We start from the raw sequence: 19756 nt of genomic DNA on the forward strand, positions 1-19756 counted from the left end.
CAATAGCAATTTATTACATGAAAAAAAAGTCGTGGGAAGGAAATGACGAATCTGACTAATCTGGTTAGTCTTTCGCTTGAAAAAACCGCTCTACATCGTATTTTATATCTCATGGAATGATTCATCTTGTCAAAAGACATAATTCGAAGTTATATCTACATGGAATGAGTAACAATTATCTTGGATGCCTTTGTATGATAATCGACATAGGGAGCAGAGTTCAGTCCCACTGTATTTTATTTTGGGAGAACATACAATTGAACATTTGACTGACCCATCCTTTTGATATCATTGTTCCAGGATCCCAAGTGGGAAAATACACGTCCATCTCTATCAGTGACTGTGAGGATAGTGATAGCGAGTGTATACTCACCAAAGGAACGAATGTCACCATTAAAATTACCTTCAACACTGGTGAAAAATTAAGGAATAAACAATAATTCGTAATAACCATATAAATCCAGAAGATTCTGCTCAATTTAACAGCGAACACAATTTTTTTATTCCACCATCTCGTGGATTTGGTAGATTAAAAAATTGTTTTCGATTAAATGAGGAAATTCAAATGCACAATTATGGTTTACATGTTAAAATAAGTAAACATTGAGGTCGGGTTGTTACCAATTAGGAAATGAGGCCAATCACAATGTTACAGATGAGCCTGTCAATGTTGTTAAAGCAGTTGTCCATGGAATTTTAACTGGTGTGCCTATACCATTTCCCATTGCTCAACCGAATGCTTGCAATAATCCAGAGACTGGGATAACGTGTCCTTTGAAAAAAGGTGGACCATTCACCTATACAAAAACCTTCCCTATTTTATCTCAATATCCGAAGGTAATTTAAAATCACATTTTCAAATGATTAACTTCTCAATATTCTAATAAAATATATTTTTTATTGCAAGGTCAAGGTGGAGGTAAAATGGGAGTTGCAAAATGAAAAGAACCAGGACATCGTTTGCATTATGATTCCTGCAAGGATCGAGTAAAAAAAAATTGGATGAATTGAGTGATTCACCAATTGATCGACAGGAATTGATTGAATGTACTCCATTTATTTTGTATTCATTTGTAATAATCAGGGCAAAGAGTAAATAGAATTCCGAAGTGAAATTTGAAAATACTCCCATCACTTTATTTTTTGAACTTACTTAAAACTATTAATTAACAAACGCTAGTAGAAAAAAAACATTAATCTAATGTTCGTTTAATCGTACGTTATAGTTATCACTCTTAATGCACGAATTTCCTACTATATAATTTATTAATCTTTAGATTATTTGAACAACACTGTGGCAATTAGTCATCTGAAAAATCCCGCGGAAATACACGTGTAATTACGAGTAATGAGTATTCTTCAACAATCAGTGGATTAATTAATTAAATCAAATGCTCATCAATTAAAATTTAAAATTTGAGCAACAGAGACAGAAATCGTAATATTGGGGAGACGAAAAAACGAACAGCTCATGTTCAACGGAAATTTAGAAATTTCATTCAATTTCATGTCCGTCAAATATTTCCTCACCTCGGGAATACTAATGTTTTGTATGGAATTGGTAAAGCGTGTGAATCAGCAGTAAAGAACACCTTGAAATTGTATTCCAAGCTATTTACCAGAAACATCTTGGAACAAAATCATTCTAATATTCTCAAAAAATGAAAAGACATCATGACTTACTAGAATCATTTTATCACTTCGCTATGAATTTTTTCCGAAATTCAATTAAAATCAGAATCTCTGTATTATCGCTCATGACAAACGATTTATGCGAGTCTTTTGGTAACTTTAGTAGTCTCCACTTCATCATCAACTGTCCATGGCCTCTGGCTTATCGTCGAGTCGTTCTGCGTCCATTTGGTGAATCGATCGTTTTATGCATTGCCTCGTGGTACTTTGATCATGATTAGCTGTTCTCTGGGCTTGATAAATCGGCTCGTATTCCCTCAACTGAGCCATAAAGCCCTCGTTTGGATTTATGCAGAATCGTCGTTGTTGCACTAGTGCGTAGGCACGTCTGTTTGTTTTTGGTATAATTATTTTATCAATCAGATATTGCAAGAGCTACGTAATTTTCAAATCCATCACTCACGTGTGGGAGAGACCATACATCTGCATCACGTATGCAAGCACCAAAGCTGCTGACCTAGAAATTCCAGCGTTGCCATGAACCAGTACATGCCCCTGAGAGCTCAATCCTTCATCTATGAATGATTTGACCGTGGGAAAATGCTGGATTATGTTTTCTGTCGCCACGTCCGCAATATTCAGTACTAGGTACCTGATTCATAGAAAAAATATCTTAGAAAGTTGTATCACATCTGAATTCAATCCAAAGAGAAATCCGATAATTACTTGAATTTGTCAGGGAAATTTGGCTTAATGAAATTCGCCTCGATGTCTTGTCTGACACATACAATGTGAGTGATTCCTAATTCCTGTAATTCCGGGAGCTTTGAACGACTTGCTGCGCTGTAGGGACCGAGGTAGAGTCCAGGGATTACCTCCTATCAAAATAATGTCATTTCTTTTTAATGCCCTTCATTTTTTCGCACGATGTCATTTATTTATTCATCTCTCAGTAATAAATTATTAATGACCTGCATACTCCGTCTCATTGTATAGCTCCACTCCTTGGGAGAGGCCAAGGACGAGATCCTAGGATATTCCTCAGACGAATCATGGTTAGGCTTTCCCTAAACATAATATATTAAAAATCCACGCAGGGAAATTTTTCGTCGTGATAAAAACAATAACAGACGATTTATCGCGATAACCTCGAATCGTGCCGTTGACTCGCGAACATGAAGTAATTATTTATCGAAAGGGAGGTACTCACGGTTTCCTGGTGTGTCCGGTTAGTATCAAGCATCATCATTAATTTTAACGTTGAAATGATCCCGATGATCTCGTCGAAAAAACAAACGCCTGTTGTTGATTCTCATCAATCAAATTTTCAACCGAAGGTTTTTCAAGGATGGGATTGATTTGGTGAAATTGTGAGATACTCTGAAATGGAGAAAAGATGATTCGATGATTGTTGTGTTGAGAGACTGATCGATGGCGATTAATTATTCTTTGTAAATATTAAGGCCCGGTTGGATGGATTTTTTTTTGCGAGGGGTGATTTCACGCCGTCCCACTTTGTGGTAGAAAAAGAAAGCTCAGTTCTTCAGTTATTCATGTCGGTAACTTCATTTTTTATTTCACTGTGATTGCAGAGATCATAAAAAAAATATGTAAAATGCGGAGGAAAATGAGGAATGATTATTCGAAGGGTAGTATTTGCTTTTTGAAGACATATTCATAAATAATATATAAAATCATTCGTGATAGCATGTTTATTCATTTTGTGTCATTGATGTATATACATGTAGGTATTTGACATTAACGACGTATTAATGCCGATAGAATCCAGCGGTTCTCATAAATTCTTACCACTGGCTTTCAGGTTGGTTTGTCGACTGGTTTTAGTCCTTCAAAGTTGTTTTTTATAGGCAAATTATAAAAGTAAAATGATGACTGATTCCAAAAGGATGATTTATTGTGACTTTTAGCAGGAACAACTGCTGTGCCTTAATTTCTAATCTGCTTCATCACATCGTTAATTCCTGAAACATAGGAAAATCGAAAAATTAGCTCGGATATTTGAAGCCATATAGGAGTGCAAATTTAATGATGGAGATTCTCAGTCTGCCAAGAATTTCACCACGTCTATACTCTGACTGTGAAATATAAGCGAAACCTTCACGTGTTTCATCATTAAATCCTCGTTAGTATTATAATCAAAATTCCGTAGCGGAGAGTAAGTTCTTACCATAATAGCATTAACGATATCGTTCTGATTATTTTTGAGGGCCTTTATGGCTTTCCCTCGTGAGACGTTGGCCTGTGTCATCACGAGGTCAACATCCTTTTCTTCCACACCGGTCTCGTCTACTTCTTCCTCTGATTCCTCTTGAATTGGTGCAACAACCTGTGGCAAAAAGAGAAAAATCATTGAAACGATCTATCAAGACATTCGGATAATGAATTTTTGTGGAGGAATTATGATTACCGTTGTGCTACCACCAGCTTCAGCTGTTGACATGATTGGTGGTTCTTTGAATTTTTCAGCAGCTGCCACTTGGGCTTGCTGACTGAGGTCTTCGATCTTAGCCTCTCCGAAGATAATATAAGTATCAGACGCTGGGTTCTTCAAGACATCTGGCTTGTTGATAACAAAGAGGATGTTCTTGGATTTTCGAATAGTCACCCTGTTGACACCCTGGACCAACTTGAGTCCAAGTTTGCTCATAAGCTTTCTGGCTTTCTTCTCACTTCGACTTTGTTTTGCTTTGGAGATGACGTCAATTGGTAGTCCACTGGCATTACTCCCAGAGAAACCAACTCCACCAGCTGCTGTTGGATCCTCGAGCTCGGGAATTGAGTCATCGGAGTCTGAGTCTGTGCCCGATCCTGCTGCCTCAACCTCCACTTTTGATGGCTCGGAACTCGCTGCTTTGTCTAGTTCGGTTAATTCTGGCATTTTCTCGCTGAAAAATCGTTATCAATTGGGAATTAATACCTTGCAAAAATTGCAAACATTAATTCGAGATTTTTCCCATCAGTTCTGTGTGAAGAAGAGGTTTGGAAATTATCGCGCCATGTCGTTTGTCGGAAATAACCCGAATAGTTGCAAATAATCCTCAACAAAACAAAATCGTATAAAAACAGTCGGAAACAGATAATTGGTGAGAATGTATTTTCCTAATATGGTTAAGCGTGATTAGCCGGGTGGGCCATTTTTGGATCATAGTCGCCTGGAACGAATGGCGCCGAAAGACCGTACCGAACCTCCCCTTGAGCACAATCAAACTATTGATAACGTAATCTCACCAATGAAACGTAAATAAACATTTTTTTAGCACTGGAAAATTCTTAAGGTTTTATTCAGGGTGCAATTGAAGTTGGAATGAGGAGAATTGGAATTTTGTGTAATGCACAGCCTAGGACGATATGATCGACGGTTTTCGCTGGTAGATAGTGACAATAGATACAGTTGCGAATGGATATTTTTATTAAACCGTCGGATAATTATTGGGGACGAGTATTTGGGGGTTTTTTTTCGGTAATTATGTGTGATGTTGGCGATATATTTGGATTTACCTTGGGTGTTAAACTCGGTTGGTCGTAGGTACCTTTTTCAGAGATGTAAACTGAGGCCAGTTCACATGAGTGGAAGAACATGTTGAATATGGAGCTTTAGGCCCGATTTTTATGAGTTTACGGACACATTAGAGCGTTTTATAACGCAGGCAACACTGGCGGCAAAATCAAATTGTGTTTTTTTTCTTATCATGAATTCACCTGGAATCGGTTTTCCGCGATATCGAATTTTTTATAGCAAATTTGAAAAAAAATGTCTCCATTATAATGAATGGATATAATTTGCTGATAAACGGGTATTCAATATTGTTTTCAATTTTTACTAAAAACTATATTTTATCATATTTCTGAATCACTCTTTATGGATACAAATAGAAAAAAGAAAGATGACAATTATGACAAATATAAATTATGACTAATTCTAATTGATTAATGAAACGTAGCAAAAACCGATGATAACACAGGGACTCACATATAACCAATGATTCATCAAAGAAAAATCAAAGAATTGAGAATTAAATCGTGAAAATAGTACGAATGAGTGACTACCATATGACTCCATAATTCACAAGTTACTGATTAACGCTTTGTACATGAAATTCATTCATTTCGACATTCCTCATGTGTTTTTAAATATTCCAATGTTAACAGTTTTATATTATAAATAATTCATTAACTCGAGCATTTGGAAAACTGCAAAATCGAGGTTCAATAATTTATGTACAGTGGAGATGATTGTAACGACTATTATCGTTTTAATTGAGTGGGGTGAATTAGCAGGAGAGGTCATTAATCGCGAAACTGTTATGAGCGCACCGTTATTGACAAGATGGACACAGTCTCAATAGTCATTTTGCTATCAAGCCAAACGAGAAGATTAAGTATGTGATTTTGATTTTATCACCTTATCGTTTCGTTTGGTAACAGAACTAGGGTTTACGAATTTGATCACAGCTCATAGAATTTAAAAAAACCCTCAAAACAATCCAAGAAAATATTCAACAGTAACTTTAAGTCTAGATGATTAACATTTGTGTGGTACTCTGCGATGAGCGTGTGATTATTACGATGACGAATCATCTGACCCAGTGCCACTTATTTATTTTTTCTCATTGATGTAGCACTAGGAGATTGAACACGAAGTGGAATGGATTATTTCGTGATTTCGAATTCTTCCGTGAATAATTAAATGAGATATTAAATTTCTCTGATGAAAGTGACATGAGTTGACTTAATATTTACGCAAAGCCACTTGTGGTAATGTTTCTAATTGCTTCTCATTTTGGGGCTTTTTCATTTCCAGTCGATGTGAATTATTCTCGTGTGGAGTCATCCACTTCCATCTGCTCACTCTGCCCTTCATCAATCCTTTTTTCTTCCTTGCTCTCCTCCTCTGCATTAGGAGTGTCTTCCTCGGTTGTCGGTTTATCATTTTCATGAGATACTTTCTCCTCCATTTTTTCCACTTTTTCCTCGGTAATGTCAGGAGTTTCAGGCTTCTCTACTACCTCGATATCGGAATCCGTGCCTGATGAGCTGGACACCTCGACATCGTTCTGTCTGTTGGCATTAAGTCCAGCTGATAATGGTGATATAACGTCAATCTCCAATTTTGGAGCTGATGGCTTTTGTTTGCGAGCTGGATTCCAATAATTACAGTAGCAGCATCTGAACCCTGGGGAAAATTCGTTAGAGATTGTTCTCACAAGAATTTTTTGCCTATAATATGATATATACCAAAGTACTCGAATTCCTCTTTGAGCGCCATGCCATTGTGGGAGTCACACTGATGGCAGATGAGTGCATAACGATTTGAGGGGCCGTCACCGACTAGATATTCCACCAGACGATCCAAGTAACTTCTCTGTTGAGGGAGAATGGGACGTGGCAATGGAGAGCCTACATAAGTTCAAATTGCATCAGTAAATTCACCATGAACCCCACAAATATTGAGCAAAATAATTATTCACACAGTGATTAGTAAAATAATAATAGAAGCAACTATGTTACTGACGAGGGCCCATTATCGCCGAGTTGTGTGGTCTACTCGGTAGAGAGGAGACAGGCGGGGTACCAACAGGCGCCACTCCAATTGGAATAGAACCAGAAAAGCTCCTACCTACTGAGGAATTTTCTTGAGGACTTGATAACGTTAGGGCACGTCTTCTGAGCTCACCACCACCTGGCAGGGGTTGAACTACTGCCTGAGGGGTGCTAGGACGTCTCGGTGTCGACGCGGGACTCACAATTACCTTTGAAGCCGGCTAAAATAGTTTTTTTTTCGTTTATTTTCCCCATTTCTGGCCAAGATAAATAAAAAATTCCGGCAGACTATTTCTAATTTAATTGAGCAAACTATGGAGGACAAGGAGAAATTTTGATTTTACGTTCTCCAACACATCATGAGTTGATTTTTTTAGGTTCAGCTAGTATTGGTGTTAATGGAAAGAAACGAACCTGAGGTGTGAGCTGTAAAAAAGAGAATTTCGTCATTAGGCTTCTTACGTCTGTGAATTGAAGGGAAATTAAATATTTGAAGAGAGATAATATTACTGGTGTCATTCTCAGCTGATCTGGAGCGAATTTCAATAGAATCTCCTTCGCTTTCTTGTAGGTCTCTGTCTCTGTCACATCCTCCAGAATTTTCTTCTTCTGCTCCTGCATTGTCGAGAGCTTCTCTTGATTTCTTGATATCTTTCGTTTGTAGTACCATGTCACCAGTTTTTTGGTGAAGACGATGCTAAGACAAACCAAAAAACCATTGAGGTGACAGTCTGCATTGTGAATTTTATTTTCAACTTACAGCAGCGGAAAAATCAGGAGTGGAATGATGTAGAACAGCTGGTCGTATAAGGCTGCAGGGAAAAAGTAGAAGTAAAAGAGAATAGCTGTCACCACGTAGAGTATAACACTGTAAATTATCAGAGTCCCCACGATTTTCTTGTGTCTCTGCTCTGTCGTCTGTCCATATTGTTGAATTTCCTTGATTTTCTAGATTTGAAAAATCCCATGAGATAGTGAACATTTGTTTATTATTACTCAATTAATCCGAAATCGAAGAAAATTACCGAGTCTAGATCCTCCAGAACCTCGATCGTCGTTTTCTTTTTCTAAAAGATAAAATCGTCGTCAATCAACATCGTACCATATGGAACTCAAATTTGCAAATACTCTAGATTGAAACAATGTGAAGATCCCCGAAATTCTCTAATTTAACCTTTGACCGTAGCAAGAATTTTCATTTCAACGACAAATTTAAATGACCAGGGATTAGTTTGCTGTGTCATTGGATGATAATTTTGGATTCAAACTACAATAATGTCATCGAATATATTAACACGATGACTCAACCACCAATCATCGTCGGTTTTGAAGAATCATTTCATTGAGAATTCATCGATTATTCGTGCACCTCAAAAAAAACCTGAACAACTCACATAAAGCTCTAAAAATCTATTAACAAAGCAAAAAACGGGAAAATTATTTCGAAAAAATCCCGGCTAACCCTGAATCCCGCCTAAAAACTAAAAACCATTCAACTCAGAAAATTCGGAGAAAATTCCTGATTTTCTTGCCACGTCGATGAGAACCAACGTAAAATAAAATTACCCAAAAAATTACTGAGTTCTGCCTTCTGAAAATAGCGAAATGACTTTGGGGCACGAAAAAGTCTAGAGACTAACCTAAAAAATCTGCGATAACCGGATGAATTTCCGGACTACTCATCATCAACCACTGAAAATATATTTATCGAAAAACTATGTACTCACCCGAAATCTGGAGATCAAGATGCCCATGTCGAGGCTGTGATTGAGTCACTGAATTAAAAGAAATAACTTAATCCCCCGAATTGTTTTTCCCAATGTCAGGGTAGATGTAGGAGAGACGTTACCCAGAATATGAAAATAGCCCACAGAGCTGTTGAACGTCAAGTGCGCCTGCACCACAACCAAAGTGAAACCTTTTTTTACAATAGGTATGTGCTTGTGATCGAAAGCACACGTCTGCTTCCAAATTTAAATTTACAACGCTGCGAATTCCCTCTCTCCTCTCATTACGGTATATCAAGAATATATATGAATACTTGTCTCATTTTGTATAGACCGTCGCGTTTCTATTTTTTCTATTATTTACGAGTCACTGACTGGATGATGGGATGAAGTTTATTTATTTTTTATCGATGAATTCGCTGACATTTTAAAAGAAATGTCAAATTACAGAAGGATGAAAATAGGAATCGATGAGGCAAATTTGTTTTTGTAGACTTTAGTGTTGATTCGGTGTTTTTCGAGAGTCGTCGTTTATTTTCATTCAATTCACACATTCAATACACCTGAGGGAACGAGGGGGTTTTCAAATAAAAACGGTTGTTCCTCATTAGCTACCGGTGCGCCGAATGAGATATCGCATTTTATGGAATACGAGCATTAGATAATAGGCACATTAGGTTCGCTTTGAATGAGGACAAATGAATAGAAAATTGATGTTTTTTTAATTCATGACATTCACATTGACTTTACAATTTTACATTTTAGTACAAATTGATAAATCTTCTTGATCTACAATTGGTTGACAAGCCATATCAGATAACTCAGTAATAATAGGAATAGCTCGTTGAATGAGATTTACAGACATCGGGGATACCTTTGGCAAGCCGTAATTATTCTTGATGCCAGTGGTCCCCAATTCAATTTCATTGGCGAAAAATCGACAGAAGGGTATGATGTTGGATCGTACGTAAGCACTGCATTTGACGTTTGTCTCTCCAGCGAGAGCACGTCCGATAGTTGAGATGAATCTGGCAGCAGCTGCACCCGAAGACATAGCTGGACCATTAAAATTTTCAGCGCACTCTTCCAACTCTCTGTCACAGGATCTCAACTGGTTCATCAACAATTTTTCGTGCTCCTGAAATCGACGTGATGTCATTTAGTTTTTAGCCAGAGAATTAATTGTAAACTCACTCTACTGATGTGATTGAGGGGCTTGGCTATTGTCAACAGTGGAACAGAGGTTGTGGAATCAGCACCACCTGTCATTGGAACCGATAAAAATGAAGGATTTAAATGGAAAAGATTTGCAGCCATTGACTCAATTCTCATGACATCCAAAGCCACTGATCCCAGGATCTTATTCGGGTCCCAGCAGTTTCTTCTGTTAAAAATTTCGGATACGAGAGGTAGAGTGGCAGTTACCGGACGTGCAAAAACAGCGACGAGGGCACAGGGATTTATATTCGATATTTCATTCGCCATTTCTTTGACGTAATTCGAGGACATCATCAACTGAATCTTCGGTTCTGTGCTGAGGATCTTACCCTCGGCGTTATCCATCAGGGCTATTATGTCCACCTGAATTTAATCAGTTCATTTTATCAGAACCTTGTGCATTGGACTTCTACTAAATCGGACAGATATATTTATTTCTCACGTTGGAAAGCCCTTCCTTTAACGAAGACTTGCGATAATACTTGATCTTGGCCTTTGTGTCAATATGACCGGCATCAAAAACCGCTCCAGCCAGCGAATTTGTTACATCCACGATATTTATTGATCTGAAAAGCTTCGACTGCTTAAGCAGAACAGCTGTGAATATCGGAGTCATTCCACCACCTAGAATTCCAACTGACAGTTCCTTTTCACCTTCCTCGGGACATCTTTCCCAAGTTCCTGGTGAAACTGGATTTTTATCAGTGTGATCACCTTCCACTTGTTTGGATGAAAACTTTTGGCTACTCAAAAAACGATAGATTTTATGATTTTTTATTTTATAAACACAAATTTTCCGAAGACCATTCATTTTGATTAAAAATTTTCACTAAAAAAGAAAATGCGAATTGTTTGAGTTGTCGATTTCTCCGTTCAATCTAAAATTCACTCAGTAGATGATGGAGATATCCTAGTTACCATCCAACAAACATATGCTGTAATCATCTGGCTCCGGTTATTGCCAAGTAACCACTGTCATATAATAATTTATCAATTTAACAATATTCACTTCTCAATCTCACAATGTTCATTTCGTTACGTTCAATCATCATCGATAAATCGTAATCACCCCCTCGAATTGTTTTATTTCATAAAGCAATTACTTTTGGAGTTTATTTTGGAGTGAGGTTACGCAGTGCTCGTGTTGAATTGACAGCCTCAAAAAATATGAAAATATGTGCTTAACGAATATTGCGGTAATATGGAGAATAAAAATAACAAGGAGACGATAAATCTCCTGGATTTGCTGTCAGAAAGTGAGAGTGATCTATCAGATTTGGTATTGACAACGCCAAAGAAACGAAGGATCAAGAGGTACGTTAGCCATTATCTTCTTCTTTGAAATGTCTTATCTTCAATTTCAGGGAACCGTTCAGTAATATTCCCGCAAATTCTTACACTCCACGACTATTTATTGCCCATTTGTAGAAGACAAAGGCCAGGAGTGAGAGGAAAAAGTAAAAATTCCTGCACTTGTAATACGGCTAGAACGAGAATAATAACATTATGGATTGCTGCTGTTTTAATCACCTTTTGGCTGATTACGTTATCATGGCTGGCTGCGGTTCTCTATCGAGAAATTGGAAGAATGCATGTATCAATAAAATCCGGTAAGTTATATTTCCCTACGTTTTTATACCTGTAATTTATATTTGTATTCCTAAATTCAAATGAAAAAATATAAATAAATTATTAATCGTCACATAATTCATAAAATAAATCCATTCATCCAATTCAAAGCATTCCCGCCATTTAGATCAATGTCAAGGGTGGCGCGCGACTTTCCACCCCTATTCCCACTCCATCCTTTAATCCCTGTCCCTGTCCTACATTTCAACCTCAATAACACTACTGAATCTTTAATTCATCGATTGAATATTCAACAATCCTGGCTCTCCTCTTCATTTACCACAATTCTCTGTTACTGTGGATAATTAATTTTAATGTGATGCATTCCTTTACAACTGCACAGGGCGAAAATTTTTGAAAAAATCATGGGACGTGTTGATCGTGAAGAATCTTTATGGTACTGACAATTCGTGGGTTCGGGGGAAATATTGATAAGGTTGATGGAGGAGGAGGGATACTTTTTGGTCGATATGAGGCAGTTGGGTCTAATAGAAGACTCGGTGCGCCATTCATTTGCGTTGCTCAACGTTTGAGAGTCGCGTGGCTGTGACAGTGTGAAGTTGATAGGAAGATATCCCGAAACAATCCCTCGTGATTCCAATGCCAATCTCTTCCTCGATTCCACTATTGTCCTTAACAATTCGGTTGTGGAAAATCGATTGAAATTCCGTTTGTGTAACACGGAGAATTGTCAAGTAGCAATAGAGGAGAGTCGACGGATCGATATGACATGTAATGGGACATAAAAACTGACATTTGTGTTACAAAAACCGGTGTATCTGTGTGATACTTGTATTATTGGATATTGAATGAATACGCTACAGCTGTGGCCTTGATAAATTATCCTTCGGGTGTAATACGTCGTAATAAAACGTGTGAACTCTATCAGTCAACAGAAATTTGTTAATTAGTCGTGTCGCGATGAGATGAGTCAATTTATCCTCGGACTTTAGGCTTTTTCGAGATAGAGAACTCTTTACAGTCTTTTATTTACTTTAGTCTTAAATTTATTGGCCGATAATGAGCAATGTTTATTATGCTAGTGTTTGCTTTTCACTAATTCGCTTTATCAGGTGATTCTGTCTCATAGTGATATTATCGCGGTGATATCTTATCGAAAAGCCCAGGGTCGTTTGAATTTACCCTGGCTACCGTCCGCGACGCTGATTGTCAGTTGTGAGATTACGAAACGAGTCGAAAATAATAGCAAAAATTGAAGGGACGATTGAGAGATAATTGACGAGAATCACGAGAGGTTTTTCCCATTCATTCATCTATTTATCGTTGATTCTCAACAGAAGTGAAACACTATGTTGGATGAGTTTATAAATCACGAGGAGATATACAGAAGATACTGAAGACATAAAATGTGAACTGGAGTATATGAATTGAGATTAGAGATTGAGAAGAGAATTGTTTGAGTGCAGCATGTGGAAAAAGGTGAGGTGACGCGCGCGCAACCTTCTAGAGTATTAGGACCTTCAAGAGTTAATGTGTCTCGGGAAGGGGGTGCTCTGGATTAATAAAGGTCTGGAGGTTGTGGATATAGGTATCTCGACAATCGAAGCGTTTTTATTCGCTGGTTGACCTTCTGGAGATGGACTCGGTGGCAGTAACAGTGCCACTTCGTCCACCGACGAAAAAGATGAAGAAGCGTAAAGAGTTGGATGCACTTGCACCGTCCCACGTTGTCTCGAGGAGAACATCGGGCAAGAGAAGTTCACAGGTAATTTTGCCATGAATGTTCAGTGACTTGTAAAAGGATTATCACGTCAGATTAGCCTCATCGGCGAGAATTTAATAATGATTTGTCATTGTTTTATTGCCAGGAACTACTGTCGGACAGTAGTGACGAGCGTTCTGAATACTGGAATGTCTCGATGCGAGGCAATCGCAAAAGCAGAGCCCGCAGGACTCGCCCCTGTCCTGGATTATTGCGTGCATGCAGTGCATTTTTCGGTTGTGCCTCTGTCCTAGCAACTGCCAGTCTCATCTGGTTGTTCATAGATGTGCGTCAACAGCTCACATCACTCAGAACTGAAGTGGACCAAGGTACATACACCATGGAAGAGGCAAATGTTACCATCCACGAGAATAGCCAACGATGAGATTGAATACCTCCTTGGGGCAATGGAAATTTTTATTTTCACATTAAAATCCACAGTTCCTGTGTTTTTTCTGTGTTGCAGCCATTGCCGGTAGCGAAGCACTCCCCGAAGCCCTCCAAAAGTGCCATTCTGCCTCCCAGAAGCTTGAGAAAAATCAGACTATTTTGTTTACACAATTGACCGATGTCAAGGGACAAATTGCCGATTTTTCGTTGCAGGTATTTTGTTGTACACTTTTATTGAGAGACTTTTGAGAGTTATGGCTATTTGAGGCGTGTTAGCTGACCTACTGAGTTTTATCAGTTGTCAGACATTCAGAAAGGACTGCGACAGGTGCGAGAACAGCTGAAAAATACACCAGAATTAACCAATATACCGGGAGAGCTTAAAGACGTTAAGAAGAGTGTCGCAACATTTGGAAGTAGCATTCGAGATTTAGGAGCTACTGTTAATGCCCTCAAGGGAACAGATACCAAAATGCAAGAGATACAAACTAGTCTTTTGAAAAATATTACAGATATACAGGTAGACTTTTATCATCTCTTTATTCTTCTCATTGTCATTATTTGAGTAATGACTCTTTGAGGAATGCATTTAATCTATGAATTCCACAGAGTACGTTAATCACCTTATCGAATATAACGCGGAGGCCAGAAATTTCTACAAATGAGACCAAGTTAAAGACGGAAGAGCTCAGTCAGTCGCTTGGCCAACTGAAAGCAGATTTAGTGAGCATTAATGAGATACTAACAAGAAATCTCACATGGGTCTCTAATGACCAGAAGAAGGATCATGTAAGAGTTTGTTATTCGCTTTCCGATCTCAGGAAGAATTTATTCATTATTTTGCCCAACATTTTTAGACTCTTCTGGTTTCTCTGCAAGATTCCACTCAGAATGCCCTCAGCAAAGTCCTGTCACTCCAGGGCGAATGTGCCAAAGCATCTGAGCAATCAAAAGTCATTGAATCAGTCGAGAAATTGACTAGCAGTGTAAGTTTTCATTGTACTTTTATCATCTCCGAGATATTTAAACGTTCACAAATAAAAACGATATTTTAACAGTTAGCAGAGGTTCAGGCCATCAACGCTGATCTGAGGGGCAAATTAGCTCAACTGGAGCAGGGCTACAGTCAACTTCATAATTCCACAAATGATATGTTAAATAAAATAGCAACAATCAACAGTAATAGCCCCAACAGTAACAACGAGCATTCTCAAATTAGTGGCAGCTCCACTCACGCCACCAATTCTCAATCTCCGAATTAAATTCCTCTCTTAGTTATAAATTCTCAATTATTCGAGATGGATTTCTCATCAGCTGTAACTGCAATGAGGCTTCAACGAAGAGGAATTGATGGATGAAGATGAGGATAAAGATGAAAATTCCGTTACAAAACGGATTGAATTGTTTTACGTTTGATAAAGGAACGTGCAATTGAATTTGGGTGTTTGTAAATAAATAATGCTTAATAATGTCGAAGAAAATGAGCGAAAATACTCTCAGAAAGTAATTTGGAAATCGGCAAGCAGTGGAGGGAGAAACTGACCAATAATTAATTGCTATGGAGCTGATCGTATATTGCTCTTTCTAAATTATTTTACCTCATTTTCTCAACGCATAATCGTCATCGATGCGCACCAATCCAAAAGTATTTATCATTATGTAGAACATAAAATAGTTGTTCTTTCTTTTTGTTACACAGTGGAAAAATATGGAATGAAAATTTGTATGACTGATGAAGCAATAATTAAGACAGTACTTAAATCCTTTCCAGGAAGAATAAAACAGACTTTAGATTCTCATTCATTATAGAATGGTGAATAATATTCCAGCGTGATTGCAGTATAAAATGAAGTGCACATTAATGCAGTTCAGAAATAGTGTTTATCGACACGTCAAATGTTTTTTCGATGAAAAAAGGAAAATCAAATGCAAAGAGAGAAAATAAAGTACAAAATTGGAGGAAAACAATGTCGAATTATTTCAGAGTTTATCTTTAACGAACCCCAATGAATATTGGAGAACCATTCAGTTAATCAGAAGACATTAGAATTTCCAATTGATAAATATCTCCGAAAGAAGGGAATGGGGAATTTATGAGGAATTCACTGATTCCCGTTATTTATCAATGCACAAATCTAAGTCAGAAACTTTCCTTTCTGAGTTTTAACGAGAAAAAAAAAATTCTCTAAATGTCTGCCCATTAAAGGCCACAACTACCGAAATGTGCGACGTAATTAGAAGAGGACTGATGGTGGGGGTAATGCTCAACCGAGAATACCTGAAAACCCAGTGTAAAATACAGAAGGTGGGGGTAAAAAGTGTCAGAAAGAGAAGAAAGGAGTTAAGTTGGTCGATGCAGTTGGGCAACGACATGAAGCATGAAGCAAAAAGGAATAAGTGGGGGTAAGTGAGGGGGGCTCATAGGAATGTGGGGCCTGCGTCTCTTTAACTCCAGTGTTGTGAGGCGACCAGCTGTTGCCTGACGTCACCGTGAAAACTACGAGTTGAATAACTGCGTCGAAAGTCCACTCGCCGTTCAATCAAGTCCATCAGACAAAGGAGAGCAGCAGGAGGACCTAACGTCACTCAAAAATCCCTGGGTAAAAATCGGACTCCCTCACCCGGGGAGAAAATCATTGCGAGGAGGGGTAAAAAAAAATAGGAAGCATAATAAAAATAAATATTTCAACGCGTGCGCATTTAACTCCGACATAAACATCAAGGGTCTTTCTCTCTCGTGACGAAACGGTATCTCTCCTCCGTTTGGGAAAAATCAAAACAATCAAGATGGCGGAGCAAAGTGGTGAGGCATCATCGTCGAGCAGTGTCACTGAGGCACCAGCAACTGCTCAACAATTGCATGAAGAGCTTGATAAAATAAAGGAGCTCCTTGAGCCGGAGAAGAAGAAACGAAAATTGTTGAGAGGCGATGGCAAGAGTGAGCAAAAGCTTGAACATCGGTTGGGGGGCATACTCTGCTGCGCCGTTTGTCTCGATCTTCCTAGGGCGGCGGTTTACCAGGTAAGCTATTCACACCTCTTCCTACGCACTCTTTTATTTATTTATTGCCACTCGTTTTTATCCTCTTCCCTGTTTCTCAATCGTTTAGTGTTTGGGGAAATGTTTCTTTTGTTTGGGAAATTAACGGAGTTTAACCGACTTGGTTGGGTTCATGTCGACGATATTTTCAGGCTCATTATATATTTCTTTGTTTAATGCTCCGTGTGCAGTTTAATGCGTCGTACTTTATGATTAATGAACAGTGGGAAAGTGTTTAATTATGATGAAATTGGTTAATGGAACGGAATCTGGAAAAGATAGGGGTGTTTTTTTTTTAATTTTAGAGGACATTTTTTGCAGAAATTATTTTCAACTTAGCACAAAAAATGTCCTCCGACATTTTTCGCCGGAGCCACTCGTTATTGAGATAATTCAATGGTTTTGTTCAATTCTGTTGAATTTCAGCGATCCACGTCACAAATAATCAATTACTTAATTAATCTCTAATATTATTACTGAGTGAAGAGCGATAAAACTTGATGATAACATTTATGTTTAATTGTCAACGATAATTTTTCGTGCAATACTATGAATTTCCTTTCTTTTAATCAATGTTTTGTGCAGTTGAATGCGTTGTAGTTTTAGTATTTCTTATGAGATAAAATGGTATTGATGACTTTTGTATGACCCACATAAAGTGCAGTTTAACATTACGTGTAAGTTTAAGAAAATTTATCTGTTGATTCATTAGAATTTACTGGAAGTGTGTGAACAGACTGATTTTTTTTTACACTTGAAACAACGAAATTATGGTTATCTCATGCTAAATGAAAACAAAGCGTGAGTGCGTGCGTTTAACAACACGAATCTTCAGCTGTGTATACCAAAAAGAAAAACGTTGATTTTATGTAAAAGTTTAAAAAACCAACGAGTGATGGGAATTTTTTTTTTTCAATAAATGAACTTTTGAGGTTTAAAAGAAGTGAAAGGTTTTTTTTAATCATCTTGAATTGCCCACCCATTATACATCCCATATCATAGTCCTCATGAAGAAATAAAACAAATTATTCGAATGTTAAATATTCGAGCCGATGACGTTTATTAATAGACCTCATACGATTTTGTGTTTCAGATTAATTAAAATATAATAAAACAACGAATCATGGTAAAGAGTATTACTGATAAGTTTGGTTTATTAATTGACGAATAAATTGAGAATTAATTTTTTTTCATTCTTAAGAACGACTGGTTCATTCGGGGAAGACTTGACTGACTTTATTGTAGATTAAAAATTTTTGAAATTTCTACTATATACTCATTGCTTTTTCAATTGTTCGTCTTCCCTGATTGATTGCTAATGTTGAATGAAAAATGAAAGGAGCGTGAAAATTAAGAATGGTTTTTGTCGCAATGGTGTTCACAGTGTACCAATGGACACTTGATGTGCGCTGGGTGCTTCACTCACGTACTGGCCGATGCGAGACTACGCGATGAACTGGCAACTTGTCCCAATTGTAGAATTGAGATAAGTAAGACATCAGCGTCGCGCAATTTGGCGGTGGAAAAAGCTGTATCGGAATTGCCAGCTGAGTGTCAATTTTGTGCTAAAGAATTCCCCAGGAATTCCTTGGAGAGACATGAAGAGTCTATGTGCGAAGAAAGGTATATCCATCATTTCTCAGTAAAAATAGACTAGTCTATTAAATAACGAGGATGATGGTGGTGTTTGATATTTAGAATATCAAGCTGCAAATACAGCAGAATTGGCTGTCCATGGCGTGGTCCAAATCACGAGAGCTCAGAGCACGAGACCCATTGCGTTCACCCGCATCGCACTGGTGCTGATGTCATGGAGGCATTGCGTGACATAGATGCCCGTACCCTCGAGGAACGCAGGCTCTATGACAATGTCTTTGATCTCCTCTCTTACGAGAAAATCACCTTCAATGGTATTAGCCAACTATTTCAAATCCCTTCAATTATTTAACACAACTAAATAAATCATCAAATATTTATCGTTTTATTCAGATCTGCAGATGAAACCATATCGCACTGACGAATACGTCCACAAATTGTTCTACGAGACAGCGCGTTTCACTGCATTTAATTATCAGTGGGTAGTCAAAGCGAGGATTAACAATAGCCAACGCGATCCCACTCAGAGTTCCGAGCGTGACATGACTTATCAAGTGAGTAACATTCTTTACTTGTCACGTTATTGTTACAAACATCGGAGAAATCTCATCAACTTTTATTTCATTCTCTTGCAGCTCATCTTGAAGTCAAAGACAACATACCCTCTGTCCCTTCATTACTTGATACTGAAGGGACCTTTTGGGGACATGAAAGTCAAAACACGTATTCATCGCTTTGATTTTACTGACTCTGATAATGAAAGCCCCTATTTGCCATTACCACTTCCCGACACCAATGAGTGCAACAGACTCTTGGCAGTAAAGGCTATAAATTTCCGGTGATTATTTATTTACTCTTTCAAATTTTAATACACATTTATAATTCCAGAAAAAAATACTCCCGCACATATTCATTAAAAAATATGTCTCTCATTATTACAGACTCATTATGTTTCTCGCGTCAAAGTAGTCCGCTGAATTATCACTGATGATCCTGCCGTTAGAACAAAGCGAAGAAATATATATTTATTATATATACATGACTAGATCTACTGTCTAAATTCTGGATCGAGTGAAAAGCTGGAGAATTGCGCAGAGAATGATAAAGAGAAACTTTTGGATTCAAATTTGCTGGTTAAATGTACAATAGTTCATAAACTAAAAAAAAACAAACACTAAAGAAATAAATCCCACGGAATATTGTCTCGATATTAATTTCCAAACTAGAGCTTAGAAGAGAG

General features: G+C 37.8%; 7 protein-coding genes across 11 annotated transcripts in view; 3 read left to right on the forward strand and 4 right to left on the reverse strand.

Moving 5' to 3' along the window:
- The window catches only part of LOC105265286 (protein NPC2 homolog), a 1893-nt gene extending 768 nt beyond the window's left edge, over positions 1–1125 (forward strand). The window contains exons 2-4 of the mRNA XM_011302697.1: positions 301–414; positions 656–837; positions 908–1125. Coding sequence (XP_011300999.1) covers positions 301–414; positions 656–837; positions 908–991 — 380 coding nt within the window. The 3' untranslated portion in view covers positions 992–1125. The remainder of the gene's footprint in view (positions 1–300; positions 415–655; positions 838–907) is intronic.
- Positions 1126–1228: 103 nt separating this feature from the next.
- On the reverse strand, positions 1229–3136 carry LOC105265287 (serine/threonine/tyrosine-interacting protein). The gene is made up of 5 exons (XM_011302698.1): positions 2843–3136; positions 2604–2699; positions 2359–2510; positions 2096–2284; positions 1229–2020 (listed from the first exon to the last, which is right to left on the reverse strand). Exons 1-5 carry the CDS (start codon positions 2879–2881, stop codon positions 1813–1815), a joined length of 684 nt encoding a protein of 227 aa, XP_011301000.1. The 5' UTR covers positions 2882–3136; the 3' UTR covers positions 1229–1812.
- A 190-nt stretch (positions 3137–3326) lies between these two features.
- On the reverse strand, positions 3327–5250 carry Nacalpha (nascent polypeptide associated complex protein alpha subunit). Its single transcript, XM_011302699.1, has 4 exons — positions 5152–5250; positions 4061–4538; positions 3821–3979; positions 3327–3614 (listed from the first exon to the last, which is right to left on the reverse strand). The coding sequence occupies exons 2-4, from the start codon at positions 4529–4531 to the stop codon at positions 3600–3602; spliced, it is 645 nt and encodes a 214-aa protein (XP_011301001.1). The 5' UTR covers positions 4532–4538; positions 5152–5250; the 3' UTR covers positions 3327–3599.
- Positions 5251–5431: 181 nt separating this feature from the next.
- Positions 5432–9405, reverse strand: Lnpk (zinc-ribbon metal-binding protein lunapark). 2 transcript variants are annotated; one of them, XM_011302700.1, is made up of 8 exons: positions 8922–9405; positions 8220–8261; positions 7955–8142; positions 7705–7891; positions 7609–7620; positions 7166–7415; positions 6889–7050; positions 5432–6826 (listed from the first exon to the last, which is right to left on the reverse strand). In XM_011302700.1, exons 1-8 carry the CDS (start codon positions 8946–8948, stop codon positions 6465–6467), a joined length of 1230 nt encoding a protein of 409 aa, XP_011301002.1. In that variant the 5' UTR covers positions 8949–9405; the 3' UTR covers positions 5432–6464. The 2 variants fall into 2 exon arrangements, with proteins under 2 accessions (XP_011301002.1, XP_011301003.1); XM_011302701.1 differs by having other exon boundaries at positions 5436–6826; positions 7271–7415; positions 8922–9404.
- A 237-nt stretch (positions 9406–9642) lies between these two features.
- On the reverse strand, positions 9643–10930 carry LOC105265292 (probable malate dehydrogenase, mitochondrial). Its single transcript, XM_011302707.1, has 3 exons — positions 10582–10930; positions 10116–10502; positions 9643–10059 (listed from the first exon to the last, which is right to left on the reverse strand). The coding sequence occupies exons 1-3, from the start codon at positions 10753–10755 to the stop codon at positions 9676–9678; spliced, it is 945 nt and encodes a 314-aa protein (XP_011301009.1). The 5' UTR covers positions 10756–10930; the 3' UTR covers positions 9643–9675.
- A 153-nt stretch (positions 10931–11083) lies between these two features.
- On the forward strand, positions 11084–15663 carry LOC105265291 (uncharacterized). 4 transcript variants are annotated; one of them, XM_011302703.1, is made up of 8 exons: positions 11670–11749; positions 13067–13494; positions 13598–13820; positions 13958–14094; positions 14180–14401; positions 14491–14670; positions 14739–14867; positions 14940–15663. In XM_011302703.1, the coding sequence occupies exons 2-8, from the start codon at positions 13366–13368 to the stop codon at positions 15141–15143; spliced, it is 1224 nt and encodes a 407-aa protein (XP_011301005.1). In that variant the 5' UTR covers positions 11670–11749; positions 13067–13365; the 3' UTR covers positions 15144–15663. The 4 variants fall into 4 exon arrangements, with proteins under 4 accessions (XP_011301007.1, XP_011301005.1, XP_011301006.1 ...); XM_011302704.1 differs by lacking the exon at positions 11670–11749 and adding an exon at positions 11788–12500; XM_011302705.1 differs by lacking the exons at positions 13067–13494; positions 13598–13820 and adding an exon at positions 11084–11453 and having other exon boundaries at positions 11568–11749.
- Positions 15664–16218: 555 nt separating this feature from the next.
- Positions 16219–19734, forward strand: LOC105265293 (cysteine and histidine-rich protein 1 homolog). The gene is made up of 6 exons (XM_011302708.1): positions 16219–16902; positions 18305–18543; positions 18619–18830; positions 18910–19070; positions 19152–19354; positions 19458–19734. The coding sequence occupies exons 1-6, from the start codon at positions 16669–16671 to the stop codon at positions 19483–19485; spliced, it is 1077 nt and encodes a 358-aa protein (XP_011301010.1). The 5' UTR covers positions 16219–16668; the 3' UTR covers positions 19486–19734.
- The last annotated feature ends 22 nt before the right edge of the window (positions 19735–19756 follow it).

The sequence above is a fragment of the Fopius arisanus genome, unplaced genomic scaffold (assembly GCF_000806365.1).
Source record: "Fopius arisanus strain USDA-PBARC FA_bdor unplaced genomic scaffold, ASM80636v1 scaffold00029, whole genome shotgun sequence".
Classification (NCBI taxonomy): domain Eukaryota; kingdom Metazoa; phylum Arthropoda; class Insecta; order Hymenoptera; family Braconidae; genus Fopius; species Fopius arisanus.